Below are 15,530 nucleotides of genomic sequence, written 5' to 3'. Positions count from 1 at the left end.
ACCCCGCGGCCTCCGGCCCGGCCCCGAGTCCTGGCAGGAGATGAGAGGCTGTGGCCGGGCCATCGGAAGGAGATCAACGCCCCCAGCACCCGTCCCCGCCCCAGTTCCGCGGTCCTTTCCTGCTACCTCTGCCTCCGAGGGCCAGCCGAGGCCCCAGCGACAAGAACAGGACCGCGCACCCAACCCAGGATCCCCGCCTGCCTTCAGCGGTCAGGACTGGACCCCGCTGAGCCCCAGACATGCGGGCGGGGCCGGTGCTGTGATGCCCGCCCAGCAGGAAGAGGGCACACAGATAGTTCCTTCCTTCCGTCCTGAGGGGAACCCTGCACAGAGAGACCATTGAGGGCCTGGCATTGTCTGCCTGACGTACCCAGTGCCTCCCTCCCTGGGTGGGCCTTGCAGGATTCTGGCCAGGATCCCCTTGTGCCCGACTTGGCAGTGAGTCTGGGTGGGGTCCTGGCAAGCAAGACTTCCCTGAGTGCAGACAGCTAGGCCCCCACCTGCCCTTGGCCCTCCTACCCCTGTTCTGATTTCTAGGGCATAAGGCTTCATTGTCCCAGCACTGGCGGGGGCAGCCTCTCAATTCCTCCTTGTCCTTGGCAAATTGGGAAATTCCCAACCATGTGGGGGTGGCAGGCAGGGGGGGCATCCCAGGTGTCCTGTACCCCAGTGGAGGGACTCTATGAAGTTAACTCCTTGCTGATTTGCTGATCCCCCACTGCCTTGAGCTGTCCAGGGCTGGATCTCAGCCATCCCTCATCCCTGGGAGCAGGTGGGTGAGGGGAGCCAGAGATTCAGTGCTCCCTGGCCCTGTGTCCCCCAGAGCTTTCCCAGCCTAGGAAGGCCCATCCTCCTGGCCCACCCATGGACAGGCAACTGCAGCTATGAGGCCTAGGATCCTTAGACAGGCAGAGCCAGGCAAGGGACCCAGGCTTCTGCTCCCAGATCAAGCCTGCAGGTCATGGTATGAAGTGGGCTGTCTCTAGCCAGTGGGGACCACAACGGGGCTGACCCATCTCCCAGAGGGCCCACCCCACTCCAAACAGTGGCTCAGACTACTGATGTGGTGGTGGCAGCCTTGGTATTTTTAACCTGTTTGGGGGGTAGGGAAACAGCTAGGATGAGTGAAAGAGGCAAGCTCTGAGAGTCAGAGAGACCTGAAGAGGGGAGGGGGTAGGAGCCAGGCAGGTGACCACCTCCCAGCTCCCCCCAGCAGGTGGGTGTAAGCCCAGATGCCAGGTGCAGAATGAAGAGGGGGTCCCATTAGAACTGGGGTCTCTGAGGCTGCAGGAGCTGCCAAGGTCTGGAGGAACCCCTCACTGTGTTCCAGGGCAGCCCCATGGCTCCTCCTTACATCAGGAAAATCTATTCTCTTCAGAGCCCCTCAGAATCACCCCCCCCACACACACACACACCCAGAGTGCCAAGCCAGCCCCCAAGGCTGGAGAATACAAGCCCTGACTCCAGCCACCTGGCCTATGGAATGGCCAGCCAGGTCCTAGTTGCCCTGGGAGTCAGGGAGAGGGCTGGGACAGGACTGCAGCTTCTCTTGACTGAGTTCTGGGTCCAGGCCCACTCCCAAACAACTGACCCCAATCCTTGTGTTCCTTGTGTCTGTTGCCCTGAAAGATCCTAGGGGCCCTCATCCCTGCCATGGGGCTGTGCGTTCCCCCAAGTCCCCCTTGGACACCCGGAAGGGAAGCCAGCCCCCATCACACACCCAAGGAGGGCCTCAAGCCAGCTAGGGTATGTGTGCAGCTGTGTGACAAGTCTGTCCATGCCTTCCAGCCACTCAACTCCTCAGTTAATCACACAGTGATGGGCACCAGTGTCCAAGGGGGCAGGGGTCAAGGCCATGGATCCATTTCTCCTCCTTGCCTTTGTTTCTCCCTTGCAGGAGATGCAGCCCCGCAGTGCTCTTATTTAGGAGAAGAATCAGTTTGACATCCCTTCCCACTGACTGCTTTCTGACCTCATTGTGGGTGGAGGGAGTTGCCTAGGGGGCTAATGCAGGGTCAAGGAGGGGCCTGAAGTGCCCCTTCTCATCAGTCCCCCATCCCCACCGAGGCTCAGCAGGCCCAGGAAGGTGGAACGGCTTCCTAGAAGTGCTCTATCTCCTGCTTCCTTGTGCCTATCTTCTGCCAGGTCCTGGGGCCCCCAATGATGATAGCCCTGGGGACCCAGAGCCCTGCAGAGAGGCTTGAACCTGGTGTCACATGACTGGGGCTTCATTGAGGAAGTGTGATACTGGAGAGGTGGATAGGGAATGGTGAGGAAGAGTCCAGCAGGTGGCAAAGGGGAGGGCCTGACAGGTGAAGGGCACAGTCCAAGCAAAATCCTGGTGAAGAAAAAGCTGCCACCTCCCAGAAATGGGGTAGCTGGAGCACTGGCAGAGTCAGCCCGGGCTGAGCTAGGGAGGGGTGGTGTGGATGCCAGGCCAATAGCTTCAACGAGCTGAGTCAGGGCCTGGGGGGGCAGGGTCCTACAGAGGGGAGGCACTGGGAGGAGGAGTGGCAGAAACACCGCAGGGACAAGGCCTGGGGGTCGGGGGAAGGGGTCTGTCTTCACCCCACAGGGGAGGAGGCGGGGCCTTGTCCTGTCTTGAACAAAACCAAAAGGCTTCCCTGAAATAGAGGCTCTTGGGGAGGAAGTGGGTGGGCTTAGGCACAGGTAGAGGTGGTAGGAAGTAACTTACTGGAGGAGTAAGAAGACTGAGCAGTCCCCAGGGGCTGGGGAGGGAAGGAGGTTCAGGTGGAGGGTAGGGGAGGTCATTGTGTTTCGGGCCGAGGCAGTAGGGGCAAGGAAGGAAGGGTGGTAGGGGTGTGGTGGAGGGAAGGGGACAGGAGAGGATCAGAGCCTGAGAAAGGGCCCCATGAAGCTGGGCTGGAAGATGCAGCAGTGAAGGATCTTGCTCGATCGAGGCCCTCAGGCCTGGATGCCACAGGATGCATAGTGCTGAGGTGGCAACAAGAGTGCACACCTGTGTACTACCCCCCCAGTGTGCCAGACCTTCCTGGCCCACCATTAACAACTGCAGGACAAGGAAAGAGAGTGAGCTGAGAGGTTCAGTCTCTCCCTAGGGACACACAGCCGGTGGGCAGCAGAGTCGGAATACAACCCCGCCCCTCCCTGGGCTACTAAGGGGGTTGATTCCTGGGGAAGGCTCCCGCCCACCCCCTCGAGAGCATCCGGAGCCCCACAGCCAGCACTCCTGGGAGGCTCTCCTGGAGCCGATTGAGGGAATGTAGCATTTATGTTAATGTATGTTAATGAGTGTAGGGTGCCACCAGAGTCTGCTTTCGCTGCATTCCTGGTACCGCCCTCCCCTTTTCCCCTCCCCCTCCCCCAGGCTAGGGAGAAGGAGGGGAGAGGGAGGCCCCACTCCTAGCCCCCCCTCCCCTCCCCTGCTGGGCAATGAAGAAAACAGGAGTGAGTGAAGAGCTGTGATGTGGCTGGTGGGGGGGGGGCTCCCCCATCCCAGAGGGGCTGACCTCAGCCAGGGAGGAATGTGCAGGAGGCGGAGGGCAGGGGCGGAGCCGGTGGGGGTAGGGCCACAGCCAGAGGCCCAGGGTTCCTGGTAGCCCCTCCCTCAGCCCCTCCATCTCAGCTCTGACAGGGCCCTCAGAAGGGAAGGGGAACAGGCAAGGAGGGGAGGAGCTGATCTTTCCAAAAAGGTGGGCCAGGGGTCCCCTGGGAGCATGGAGACCAGGTTGGGGGTGGCTGGGGGAAGCGCCTGACAGACTTTCTCTGGGGAGATCCCCATGGGGTGGGTGGTAGATTGTCAGGGAAGTTCGACCTCAGTCAGGCTCTCCAGGGCCCACTTCCCACCACCCCCCTCCCCCTGAGTCCTCAGGGTGGCACGTCCTAGTACCTACGTGGCCAGAATAGGGAAAGGTTGTGACTTTGGAGCCACAGACTTGATGGCTAAAGCAGGTGTGAGTGGGGAGCCAAGGTCTGACCCAGCCCAGGCTGGGCATTAGGAGGGTTGGCTGTAGCCTTCTCAGATGGATGACCTACCCTAGCCACACCACAGAGTCCAGGCAGAGTCCAGTGGTGACGAGGGGTGGGGAGGCAGGTGCTGGAACTTGGCATAACAATCCAGTTATTTCCAGAAGGAAAAACCATGGCCTTGGCAGGCTGTGCTGCTGACAGGCAGCAGCAGGGCAAGAACCCGTGGATACCCTGGCAAAGGGTAGAGGCCCAGGAGCCTGGGGTGGCCCTAGAGCAGAGGCGCAGGCAGGAGTAGGGACCCCAGGACCCCAGCTACCTCCCCTGGTTTGTCTCATTCTTTTGAGACCCAGGCCCTGGACACTTGATTCTAGAATCCTTGGGGACTTCCAGTGCCCAATGTGAACCACAGCCAATGACTCTGCTTCTAGAGTGCTGACTTCATGAGGGAGGCCACTACCCAGGGCCTGGCGTACACTTGGACCTGGGGCTGAGGAGCGGAAAGGAGACCTTGTGGGACAGGGACAACTTGACCTCCCACCCCTGCGGATCTCCCTTCCTGCTTCAGGGAGGGGACACATCTGGAGGAGGGAAGGCAATCAAAGGGCTCAAGCGGGCCAGGGAGAGCCTGGTCCCTCTGGCTAGGGGTTGAGTTCCAGGATGTTGGAAAGACTGTGGGGAACTCTGGTCCTATTTTCCAGTATGGACACAGGGCTTTGGGGGAATGAAACAGGCTGGGACCCTGGGTCTGAAGAACTAAAAATAGTGGGGGCAGGTAGGGGGCACAGCGGGGGTGGGTGGGGACCTCAAAGGCACTTGCTGATCTTGGCTGCTTGGGTGGAAAATTGTAAACAGCTGAAGAATTTTGTTTGCTTGCATGGGGCCAGGGGAAGCTGCCCAGGTCCAAGGTGGGAGAGCCTGGGAGGAGGGAGGGGCCACATCCTAGAAGCCCAGGAGCTCAGGCAGGGGTGAATCCCTCTACTCCCCCTCCTGAAGGCCCCTGGTCCTCCCACTGACCCACACCCTTCGCCTGCCAGCCAGCCAGGCCAGTCCAGGAACACCAGGTCCTGAGGCTCAGGAAAGAGGGGCATGGCCCCACCCTGGCTGGGCACAGACACTTCTACTCCAGGGGACTTGGCAGGAGATGGGCAGCACTAGAAGTGCCCATACAGCCTTGCTCACTGACCCCTGAGGAGCCGCTGGTCAGCCTTGAGGAGGTTGCGGGAGAATGCCTTTTGGGGAGATTGGAGTGAAAGCCCACCCTCTAGCCCTGGTATGTTCACCCAGGTGGACCTGAGGGTCCCCCTCCTCCATTGTCGACATTCAGACCCTCCAAAGAAGTTCCCCTAACAGTACCAATAGGGTGTGTCCACCAGACCCAGCTTCAGGCCGAGACCCCAGACCCTTCCCAGCTAATGCTCCGAGGTGTAGGAACTCCCTCCTGTCTGTGAAGCCCCTCAGGTACCTCATGCTTTTCAACTTAGAAAGAAAGACTGGAGTCACAAAGATTGCAAAGAATGCCTCTCACCTCCCATCAGAAACGCCGGACCACCTCTCAGGACAGGCTCTGGATGGGCCAACCCCCTACAGTGCAAAAGTCAGACTGCCCCGCCTGCCCCTCTCTGGACCTCCTTTCCTGCCCCAGACTAGCTGTCATCATAGCCACTGCCAGGGGGCAGAAGTGCTAAGTGGCCCAAGTGGTGAGGAAGGGCTCGGGCTGGGTCCTGGGGGCCCATTAGACCTCCAGTTGAGAACCCCTCCCATCCCAGCCTGCTCCGGGGAACTGAGGTGGCAGCTGAACCCCTTGTTAACCCCTCCAGCTCCACAGCTGTGGAGGGACAAGTGAGTTCCTGGAGTGCCCTGCCCAGCTGTTCCCTCTGCCTGCTGCATAGTGCTGTCTGCATCTGCGGGTCTCTATTGCTTCTTCCTCCTTTGCTTTGACTGCTCGCCCCACTTCCAAGACCGCTGCTTGGGGCATACTGTTGCTGTGAGGCCCGACAGGGGAGGGGTCTTCCCTACCTGCCCCTCCCTTGTGCCCGCTCCACTCTGGCCGGGACACCACCTCCAGCCGGTCAGGCTGCCTGCCCGGTCACCCGATCCGCCCGCCCCATAAACTTGACGGCGGGTGGGGCGGTGGCTGGCTTGGTGGGGGCGGGGGCTGCTCCTTAAAGGAGCCGTGAGAGGGTGCCCAGCGGCCCCTAGGCTTCTCCCCTTCTCCAGGGCGAGAAGGGGCTAGGGTGCAGAGGCACTGCTGCTGGAGTTCTTGGTGGAGTGTGGGAAGGCAGCCGAGTGTTTTGTGGCATCGCGGACCTCACTGGCCCAGAAGAGGGAGCGGCAAGTGTCAGCAGAGGGAAGGAGGGAGGTGGGAGTCCTAGCACGGGAGGGCTGGGAGCTGCGGAGCTGGGCAGGGGTATGGGGGTGGTGGTCTGGAACATGCCCCAGCAGCTGTGCCTCTTACTTGATCGCACCCCATGCCAGGGGTCCTGTGCCCAGCACCTGCCCAGCGAGCTCTTGGAAGGACGGTGGGCTTTGCAGCCAGAGCCTGGCCCCATCTAAGAGGTCCAGGGAAGGGCTCTGGCTCTGAGAGGTGAAGGGGCTCAAAGATGGTAAAACCCTGAGAGTGAAGGCAGAAGAGGGAGAGGCTCAGGGAGACTGGAGGCTCAGAGACGGAAGGGTAGCTCACCCGAGATGGGGGTGAAAGGCTGCCTCAGGCCCTTGGCTCTCCCCACTTGAATCCTCTTGGGTCTGAAGTCTGAGTTCACAGAATTTCTATGTGTGACCAGCCCCTTCCACCCTCTGGGGTGGGTAGACAGAGGTCAAGCCCGAATCTGGGCTGCTGGATCCAAGTGGGAGCAGCCCCCAAGTCAGCAGCTGAGGCTTCTGCCCAGCCTGAGGGGCCCAGGCCCTGGGTCTCCTGGGCAGCAGCACTTCTCCCTCTGAGAAAAGGGTTTTAGGACTGTCTCAGAGCTGAAGGCAATGACTGATGCTGTGGTTGTATTTGCTCACCTGCATGTCCAGAGAGACATGCATACACTTGCATGTGCACACATTCGCACACATACATGTGCATGACATTCATATATACATATGTATACACAGTGCACACACAGATGTGTACACACTGCATAGACATGTGTACAGTGCCATGTGTGTTCACAAGCCACATGTCTACATGTGCAACACAACATGCATGCCACATGGTCTCATGTAGACATGTACACATGTGAATACATACATACCAACAGACACACAGGCAATACAGATACACAAAGGGACCCTCAGAAACACATTCACAGAGGCGCCCACACCGTTGCTTCCAGTCCCAGAAGTGCCTCTGTTTGTCTGGGCCTGTGGGTGCACAACTACCTCCAGAGGCCTGACCCCTCCAGTTAGTCCCATTCCCGTGACCGGCTTGTTTTGCTCATGGCACTTGCCGCCCTCTGAAATGACTGTTCCGATCTGAGATCTGAGTCCTTATTGGCACTCTGCTTCCTCCTCCGTAGGGACCTTGTCTGTGTCCCCCAGTGTCCCCAGCCCCAGTCCCAGGCTGGCATGAAGTAGGCACACAGAGTTTGTGAATTAATATCTCTGAGCGTGATACGCGAGGGCGGGTTCCTTGGGAGGGTGACGTGGTGGGGCGGGCGCCTGCCAGTGCGGGGCATGGGGGGGGGGTGACCCTGAGGGTGTGCCCAGCGTGGGTGTGTCTGTGATTGTGGCCAGGCAGGGCACCCTCCGGAGGGAGGGGAGGGGAGAGCTCGGAAGTGAAATGCGACCCCCCAACCTCTTTCCCCTAGGGGCCGTAATCTGATCCCTGGGGACTCCCCCCCCCCCCGCCTCCCGCCCTCGCCCTGGCTGCAACTCCTTCTCTTCCAGATCCCGGGGCAGAGTCCAGGGCGGCTCAAGGCTCCTCCGCACACGCCCGCTGAACCCTGAGCACCCTGAGCCGCTGGGATGGGGCGGGCTGAGGCCGCCGCCATGATCCCGAGCCTGGCTCTGCTCTGGGCAGCAGTACTGGGGGGTGCCACCCCCAGCCCCCCACGCCTTCGGCTCTCCTTCCAAGGTAGGTGCACCTGGCAGGCAGAAGGGCCCAGCTCAGGGTGGGCAGAAAAGGGGCCCAGTGTGGGTAGGGGGTACTGTGTTTGCTGTTGCTCCATGTGTGTGCCATGAGACCTGGGTTGGATTGGGGGCACTCTCAGGCCATCTCCAATTAACCCTGTCCTGGCCTCAGCCCACATTCTCCTCATGCTTTCCCAGGAAGACCCCTGTTCCCATGGCAACAGAGCCTGCCTTGGTCCCATCCCTTACCCCTAGGGAAGTTGAGGTGTAGGGGCCATTAGAGCCCCCTTCCCACACCCTCTACACAGGAGGGTGGTTACTAGGCAGTGGAATAGCACTGAGCTCAGGCTGGTGGCAGGGTGGCAGAGAACCCTCAGTCTGACTTTGGGGTTAGAGTTCTGGCTTTCCCTACACGCCCAGCCTCCCCTAGAACCCTGGCCTCCCAGTGTGCCCACCTGGAGACACTGCTTGTCTGAGCACGCCTGAGGAACTCAACCTGCTTTCCCCTTGGGGGTGCTGCACTGCCCACCTTGGAAGCTTTGCACCTGGGTGGGCCTGCCTTCATAAGTGTAAACTCAACATGCGTGAAAATTCACATGTGTGTGGGCCAGGTCACATGTACAACCTTGGCCTGTGAGAAAGACAACAGGGAGGACTTGGGGGAAGCCTCCAGCTTAGCTGGCAAATCCTCAGTGGAATCCCCACCCTGCAGAGCTCCAGGCCCGGCATGGTCTCCAGACCTTCAGGCTGGAGAGGACCTGCTGCTATGAAGCTTTGCTGGTGGATGAGGAGCGTGGACGCCTGTTCGTGGGTGCCGAGAACCATGTGGCCTCCCTCAGCCTGGACAACATCAGCAAGCGGGTCAAGAAGGTGCCAGGGACCCCCAGCCTCAGTGCTGCCCAGGGAAAGAGCCCAGGGACCCCACTCCAGACTGCCTGGAGAGACCAAGGGTGATGGGCCCCCTGAGTGGACACCCTCAGCGTGGAGAACATCCTAAGTCCCTGACCTTGTTCCCCCTCCCCCACCCTCCCTATAGCTCGCCTGGCCGGCCCCTGTGGAATGGCGAGAGGAGTGCAACTGGGCGGGGAAGGACATTGGTGTGAGTGTTGGCTGCCCGGAGTGGGAGTGGGGAGGGTCAGCCCCTCACTCTAGACAGGGCAGTGCTAAAACAGAGGCCTCCCTGTTCTGGCTGGGACGGGGGCAGAGGGGTTGAGGTGGCTGAAGTCTGGAGGTAGTGAGTCAGGGTGGGGGCTCATGATTTTTCTTGGGGGGCCTCTGAGTCATAGGGGGCAATGCAGGCATGTGCCTCCCCATGCACTCATTCTGGTGAGAGGTGGGCTGGGCTGGTCACCAAGGGCACCCAGGTCCCTGCAGCCCATGTTGGTACTTGTCTGGGTTGATGTGGAAGAGAAGAGGGGGTGGGGTGCCATTGGTGAACTGGGACCCCTTAAGGCTGCCTCCCTGGGGGAAGCTTCATTGTCCCTGCCCCTGCCTGCACACTAGACTGAGTGCATGAACTTCGTGAAGCTGCTGCATGCGTACAACCGCACCCACCTGCTGGCCTGTGGCACAGGGGCCTTCCACCCAACCTGTGGGTTTGTGGAGGTGGGCCACCGGCTGGAGGTAAGGCCAGGTCTCGGCAGAGACGGGGGTTGGGAGGGTAAGGAAGGGCCTGGCTAGAACAACTCCCCGCTGCCTCCCAGGAGCCCATGCTCCGGCTGGACCATCGAAGGCTTGAGGATGGCAAGGGCAAGAGTCCTTACGACCCCAGGCATCGGGCTGCCTCCGTGCTGGTGGGTGAGTCCAAAGTCTGGGATGCCAACAGAACTTCTGGAACCCCTCAGAGACTCTAGAACCTCTTAAAGTCCCAAGACCCTCCCTAGAGCTTCGGGGACCCTCCCCTTAGCCTCTTTGACTCTCCAAGATCCCCCAGAGCTCCACAGGCTCCCCCTACCCTGAGAGCCTTCAGCTTGGCTAAGCAGCCCTTGCCCTGTCTGCAGGGGAAGAGCTGTACTCAGGGGTGGCCGCAGACCTCATGGGACGGGACTTTACCATCTTCCGCAGCCTGGGTCAGCGTCCGAGTCTCCGAACGGAGCCACACGACTCCCGCTGGCTCAACGGTAAAAGGCTGATGGGGCTGTCCAGAGGGGCCCTCCTCCCCAGCAGGGAAGGAGCTGAGCAAGGCCCATAAAAGAAGTGAGCAATGGACACAGCCAAGTCTCACCAAGTGCCCACCACGCATCAGGCCCCGAGCTAGGCACTAGGGTCACAGGGCAGACAAGGCAGGTATGGCCCATGCCCTCTTTGAGTTCACAGACCTCAGAACAAATACATGATAAGATCAGTTCCAATGGCCAGGAGACCAATGGGAGAAAAGAGAGGAAGGGAAAAGGAGATTAGGTGGTGGTGGGAGGGTTGGGGAAAGGAAGCCACCCTGCTGAGGAGAAGTGTGAGCTAATTCCCAAAGCACAGCAAGACTGAGGGAAGATCATTAAAGGCAGAGAGAATAACTGGTGCAAAGGCCCTGGGGCAAGAACAAGCCAAAGAACAGATTCATGAAGGGAGTAATGATAAGGGGTCTGGATTGTCAGGGGCCAGGGTAGTTTATTCCAAGCGTGATGGGACCCAGCAGAGTATCTGAAGCAGGAGTGAGGGCATCGCTTCCTGATACAGAGGAAGACTTACGAGTGAAGGTATAGGCGATAACCCATCTCCCTCCTTTCTTGGCTCACTGGCCTGGAGAACTGTCAGGAGTGAGGTGAGAGGCCCTCCACTGGCCAGGGTCCCCAGCCTGTGTGCCCAGGTAGCCATGGTCTCTGCTGCCCTCTCATGGCTGCTTCTTGACTCGCAGGCTCTGATCCTTTGGATTCTGTCCCTGCAGAGCACCATCTTTTTTTTTTTTTTTTTTTTTTTTAAGATTTTTACTTTTCCTTTTTCTCCCCAAGGCCCCCTAGTACGTAATTGTATATTTTTAGTTGTGGGTCCTTCCAGTTGTGGCATGTGGGCTGCTGCCTCAGCATGGCCTGACGAGCGGTGCCATGTCTGCGCCCAGGATCCAAACCGGCCAAAGCCTGGGCCACCGAAGCAGAGCGCGCGAACTTAACCACTCGGCCAGAGGGTCAGCCCCAGGAGCACCATCTGAACCTGGTCTGGAGGCTGGATGATCAGATGCTGGCCCGGGGCTTCCACAGGCACAAGAGAAAGGGGAGGTAGCTAGAGGGGAGGCAGCTCAAGGTTCTCGGAGTGGGGTTTGGGGCCAGGACCTCACTGACCCCATGCTTCCTGCTGTGGCCAGAGCCCAAGTTCGTCAAGGTGTTTTGGATCCCGGAGAGTGAAAACCCAGATGATGACAAGATCTACTTCTTCTTCCGTGAGTTGGCAGTGGAGGCCACGCCGGCACTAGGACGCCTGTCTGTTTCCCGAGTTGGCCAGATCTGCAGGGTGAGGAATCCCTGGGTCACTTCTGGTGACCCCACCCCCTCCCCTTTGCCCATCTGGGCCTCACCCTCATCCCCTCTGATTGACCCCACAGAATGACGTGGGTGGCCAGCGCAGCCTGGTCAACAAGTGGACAACGTTCCTGAAGGCACGGCTGGTGTGCTCAGTGCCTGGTGTTGAGGGTGACACGCACTTCGACCAGCTCCGTGAGTGCCAAGAGTGGAGGATGGCGGTGGGGGGGCAGTGCAGGGGCACAGATCCTGGAGCCTGGTTGGCTTGCAGGGCTGTGCGCCCTCCCCCAACTAGACCCTGTCTCTGCAGAGGACGTGTTCCTGCTGTCCTCACGGGACCGCTGGACCCCGCTGCTCTATGCTGTCTTCTCCACTTCCAGGTGAGGGGTGGAAGGTAGCAGGGCAGGGCCTGCTGGGCTCCATTGAGCGCCTCACTCTGCTCATGTCTTCGCCTGCAGCGGCATCTTCCAGGGCTCCGCAGTGTGCATGTACAGCATGAATGATGTGCGCCGGGCCTTCCTGGGACCCTTTGCACACAAGGAGGGGCCCATGCACCAGTGGGTGTCCTACCAGGGCCGTGTCCCCTACCCCCGGCCTGGCATGGTGCGTAGCCTGGGGACTCTCACTACAACCCACTTAAAGCCTCAGGGGTAGAGAACTTGGCCTGGATCTTCTTGGTGAATGTGGTTTCTTACTTTAGTTATGGGTGGAAAAGCATCACCTTCCTCAGACAGGGTTCCTCAGGGGAAGGCCACGTTTTCTCCCCTCAGACTCCTAAGGGCGAGGTTGGGTCTCCTCTTTCAGATTCCCAGGGCAGGGCTCTGTCCAATATTCTCCCTGCTCAGTCCAGGTTCCGGGAGGTCTCTTGTGGAGGGCCGCCCACCAGGCCCTCATACCCACATCCCTGTCGTGCCTCCTCCCCACCCCCCAGTGCCCCAGCAAGACCTTTGGCACCTTCAGTTCCACCAAGGACTTTCCTGATGACGTCATCAAGTTTGCCCGGAACCACCCCCTCATGTACAATTCAGTCCTGCCCATGGGGGGACGCCCTCTCTTCCTACAAGTGGGTGCCGGGTATACCTTCACCCAGATCACTGCGGACCGTGTAGCTGCTGCTGACGGACATTATGACGTCCTCTTCATTGGCACAGGTCAGGGTCCTGTCATGACCACCCACAAGATCCACAAGGCTCTTTGGCCTGTTAGTGGAAGCTCCCCCTGTTCAGTCTCATCTCCACATCTTTGCCTGGGCTGTGCCCTCCTCTCCTGGGTGATGGTCTGCTTGTTCCAACGCACATTATTCCCTGACCCCACCATGCTGAGTGTGGAGGCCTAGGCCTCAGAGGTGAAGAGACCCCTGGCCCTGCCTGTCAGGGCATATAAGGAGTCACTCACTCCTTCTCACCCTGCAGACGCTGGCACAGTGCTGAAGGTGATCTCAGTCCCCAAAGGCGGCTGGCCTAACGCCGAGGGGCTGCTCCTGGAGGAGCTGCACGTGTTTGAGGTGAGGCCTAGTCCTCGTCTTTTGCGGTACCCCCACCCCACTGAGCCTTGATCCCAGCGCTGCTCCTCCCTCTCAGGACTCAGCGGCTGTTACCAGCATGCAAATCTCCTCCAAGAGGGTAAGTGACCAGAAGGCTTGGGGACAGAATGGACATAGGGCGTTCCCGGGCACCCCCACCCTCATGCCTCCCTTGGTAGTTCAAAGCCCTGGGGTTTGAGTGATAGGCTCTACCTTCGCTAGAATGTGTGATCTGACACTTCAGTGCTTCCATCTGTCAAGTGGGGGAAGGGATCCCTGATCAATGGGAGGCGGGCATGGGGCCGATCTCGGTCAGCCCGGAGCCCCTCGTGCCCCCTAGCACCAGCTGTACATAGCCTCGCGGAGCGCGGTGGCCCAGATCCCGTTGCACCGCTGTGCTGCCCACGGCCACGCCTGCGCCGAATGCTGCCTGGCGCGTGACCCCTACTGCGCCTGGGACGGGGCTGCGTGCACGCGCTTTCAGCCCAGTGGCAAAAGGTGGGCAGGGTCAGGGGCAGGCGCTGGGAGGGAGTCTTTCGTGGCTCCTGGATAAAAGAAGAAGGGCTCACAGAGGCTCCAACGTTCTCCCCAGGCGGTTCCGGCGGCAAGATGTAAGGAACGGGGATCCCAGCACGCTATGCTCGGGGGGTGAGTGCCCCAGCTGTCCCCACCTCTCAGCCCTCGAAGACGCCCCACCACGACCTGCCTTGCCTGAATCTGACATTCCCCTTGCCCCTAGACTCGTCTCATCCCACACTGCTGGAGCAGAAGGTGTTCGGTGTGGAGGGCGGCAGTGCCTTCCTGGAGTGTGAGCCCCGCTCACTGCAGGCGCGCGTGGAGTGGACCTTCCAGCGCGCAGGGGAGGCGGCCAGCACCCAGGTGAGCCTCCCCCGTCCCCGTCTCTGCCCCAACCAGACCCTTATTCTGCCCCCTACATCCAGGAGAGACCCAGCCCTGACTAATGAGGCCCTTGGCCTGCTCCCCACATCTAGATGAGGTCCAGCTCCGCCCAGTGAGGCTCTGCCCAACCTGACCCCTTTCGTCCGGTTTGGTCCCTTACCTGCACTCCACATCCTGGTGAGGCCCCGTTCTGTCCAACAAGGCTCCTGATCCACCTCCCGCCCCCACCCCCAACACGCATCCGACAGAAACCCTCCTCCTAGCCCCCCTTATTGAGGTCCCTGACCTGCCCCCCACATTTAGGTGAACCCTTACCCCCGTTCGGGTTTCCGCTTGAAGACTCCTTGCCCCCATGCACCCAACCTTCAAATGTACACCTGTGGGCGCCTCTTCCCCGCTCCCTCTGGGCAGCCCTTGCCCCTTTGCTTCTCGGTTCTGACGCTGGGATGGGGAGCCCTGTGCGGGACCCTGACGCCCCGCCCTCACGCTGCCCCGGCTCGCAGGTGCCTGCAGAGGAGCGTGCCGAGCGCACTACGCGAGGGCTGCTGCTGCGCGGCCTGCGGCGCGGGGACTCAGGCATGTACCTGTGCGCAGCAGTGGAGCAGGGCTTCTCGCAGCCGCTGCGTCGCCTGGCGCTGCACGTGCTGAGTGCTGCGCAGGCCGAAAGGCTGGCCCGGACGGAGGATGCTGCGCCCGTCGCGCCGCTGGGCCCCAAGCTCTGGTACCGGGACTTCCTGCAGCTGGTGGAGCCAGGCGGCGGTGGCGCGAGCTCTCTGCGAATGTGTCGTCCACAGCCCGGGCCGCGCCCGCCGCCTCCCGAGTTGCGGAAGAAGGGCCGCAACCGGCGGACGCATGCCACAGAGACCCGCTCTGAGCGGGGTCCGCGCAGCGCAGCGCACTAGTGACTCGGCCGTCCCCACGCCGGGGACTGGGGAGGTGACGACAGGTGGGAGAGAGGGGGCGGACAGATCCTGGGACAGGGACAGTTAGGGGCCGGGCACACTGCCGTCTCCGGCCTACGGAGACACCGACTGACAGGCCCTGGCCGAGGGGCAGCCGCACTGGCTTATTTATTAACAGAAAATAACCCTTGAATGTAGCCCCGGGAGGGGTGGCCCAGGCCGGGCACAGGGTGCAGCTGGTGCCTGGCATGGAGGAGGCAGAGAAGCAAGGCTCCAGAGCCACGACCTGGGCAGGGGAGGTGCCCCCGAGTGCCCACCCTGGGGGAAGGATCTCCTCCTTGGGCAATGAGTAGAAAGCTGTGAACAGGCTGGGCTGGCGGGGGTGGGGCAGGCCGACTGTACTAATGCAATAAACACATTATCAGCAGAAGCTGGAATGGCTCTAGCAGAGAACTGCTGGTCCTACATCTTGCTTTGTGGCTTTGGGCACCTTCCTAGCTGTCTCAGGACCTCAGTGTCTTCTGTCCAAGGATGCTGTGGTGAGGATTAAAGGTGGTTTCCATTCGACTGAGTGGATTCTGTAGGGCCTTTGGGGATACTGACATGTCCAGTATATTCTCAATAATATAGTTTCTGGGCTAAGTGCTATGAAGAAAATAAAATTGGATGATGTGGAAAAGAATGTGAGAAGGCCTCACTGAGGGAGTGACATTTGAGCTAAATGGCAAGGAGCCAGCCATGGGAATATCTGGA

The 15,530-nt window shown here is 60.3% G+C and overlaps 1 protein-coding gene across 5 annotated transcripts; it reads left to right on the top strand.

Annotated features, from left to right (window-relative positions):
- Positions 1 to 3,596: 3,596 nt before the first annotated feature.
- Positions 3,597 to 15,469, top strand: SEMA3B (semaphorin 3B). 5 transcript variants are annotated; one of them, XM_046647199.1, is made up of 18 exons: positions 3,597 to 3,674; positions 7,822 to 8,008; positions 8,717 to 8,874; positions 9,041 to 9,103; positions 9,508 to 9,627; positions 9,708 to 9,801; positions 10,005 to 10,124; positions 11,300 to 11,445; positions 11,537 to 11,648; positions 11,764 to 11,833; positions 11,912 to 12,056; positions 12,385 to 12,604; positions 12,866 to 12,957; positions 13,034 to 13,075; positions 13,316 to 13,473; positions 13,568 to 13,623; positions 13,715 to 13,854; positions 14,379 to 15,466. In XM_046647199.1, exons 2-18 carry the CDS (start codon positions 7,900 to 7,902, stop codon positions 14,775 to 14,777), a joined length of 2,244 nt encoding a protein of 747 aa, XP_046503155.1. In that variant the 5' UTR covers positions 3,597 to 3,674; positions 7,822 to 7,899; the 3' UTR covers positions 14,778 to 15,466. The 5 variants fall into 5 exon arrangements, 4 of the variants coding, with proteins under 4 accessions (XP_046503155.1, XP_046503162.1, XP_046503148.1 ...); XM_046647206.1 differs by lacking the exon at positions 3,597 to 3,674 and adding an exon at positions 4,793 to 5,221; XM_046647192.1 differs by lacking the exon at positions 3,597 to 3,674 and adding an exon at positions 6,114 to 6,282.
- Positions 15,470 to 15,530: the final 61 nt, after the last annotated feature.

This window comes from Equus quagga, chromosome 1, assembly GCF_021613505.1.
Source record: "Equus quagga isolate Etosha38 chromosome 1, UCLA_HA_Equagga_1.0, whole genome shotgun sequence".
In the NCBI taxonomy this organism is placed as follows: Eukaryota; Metazoa; Chordata; class Mammalia; order Perissodactyla; family Equidae; genus Equus; species Equus quagga.
Note: the sequence above shows the minus strand (reverse complement) of the source record. Positions and strands in the feature narration are given on the sequence as shown.

Excerpts from the sequence above, each read along its gene's own strand:
- SEMA3B (XM_046647199.1), top strand. The coding sequence starts at position 7,900 with ATGGGGCGGGCTGAGGCCGCCGCCATGATCCCGAGCCTGGCTCTGCTC. Across the intron at positions 12,958-13,033 it reads AGGAGCTGCACGTGTTTGAG|GACTCAGCGGCTGTTACCAG; the intron begins GTGAGGCCTAGT and ends CCTCCCTCTCAG. Across the intron at positions 13,076-13,315 it reads TGCAAATCTCCTCCAAGAGG|CACCAGCTGTACATAGCCTC; the intron begins GTAAGTGACCAG and ends CGTGCCCCCTAG.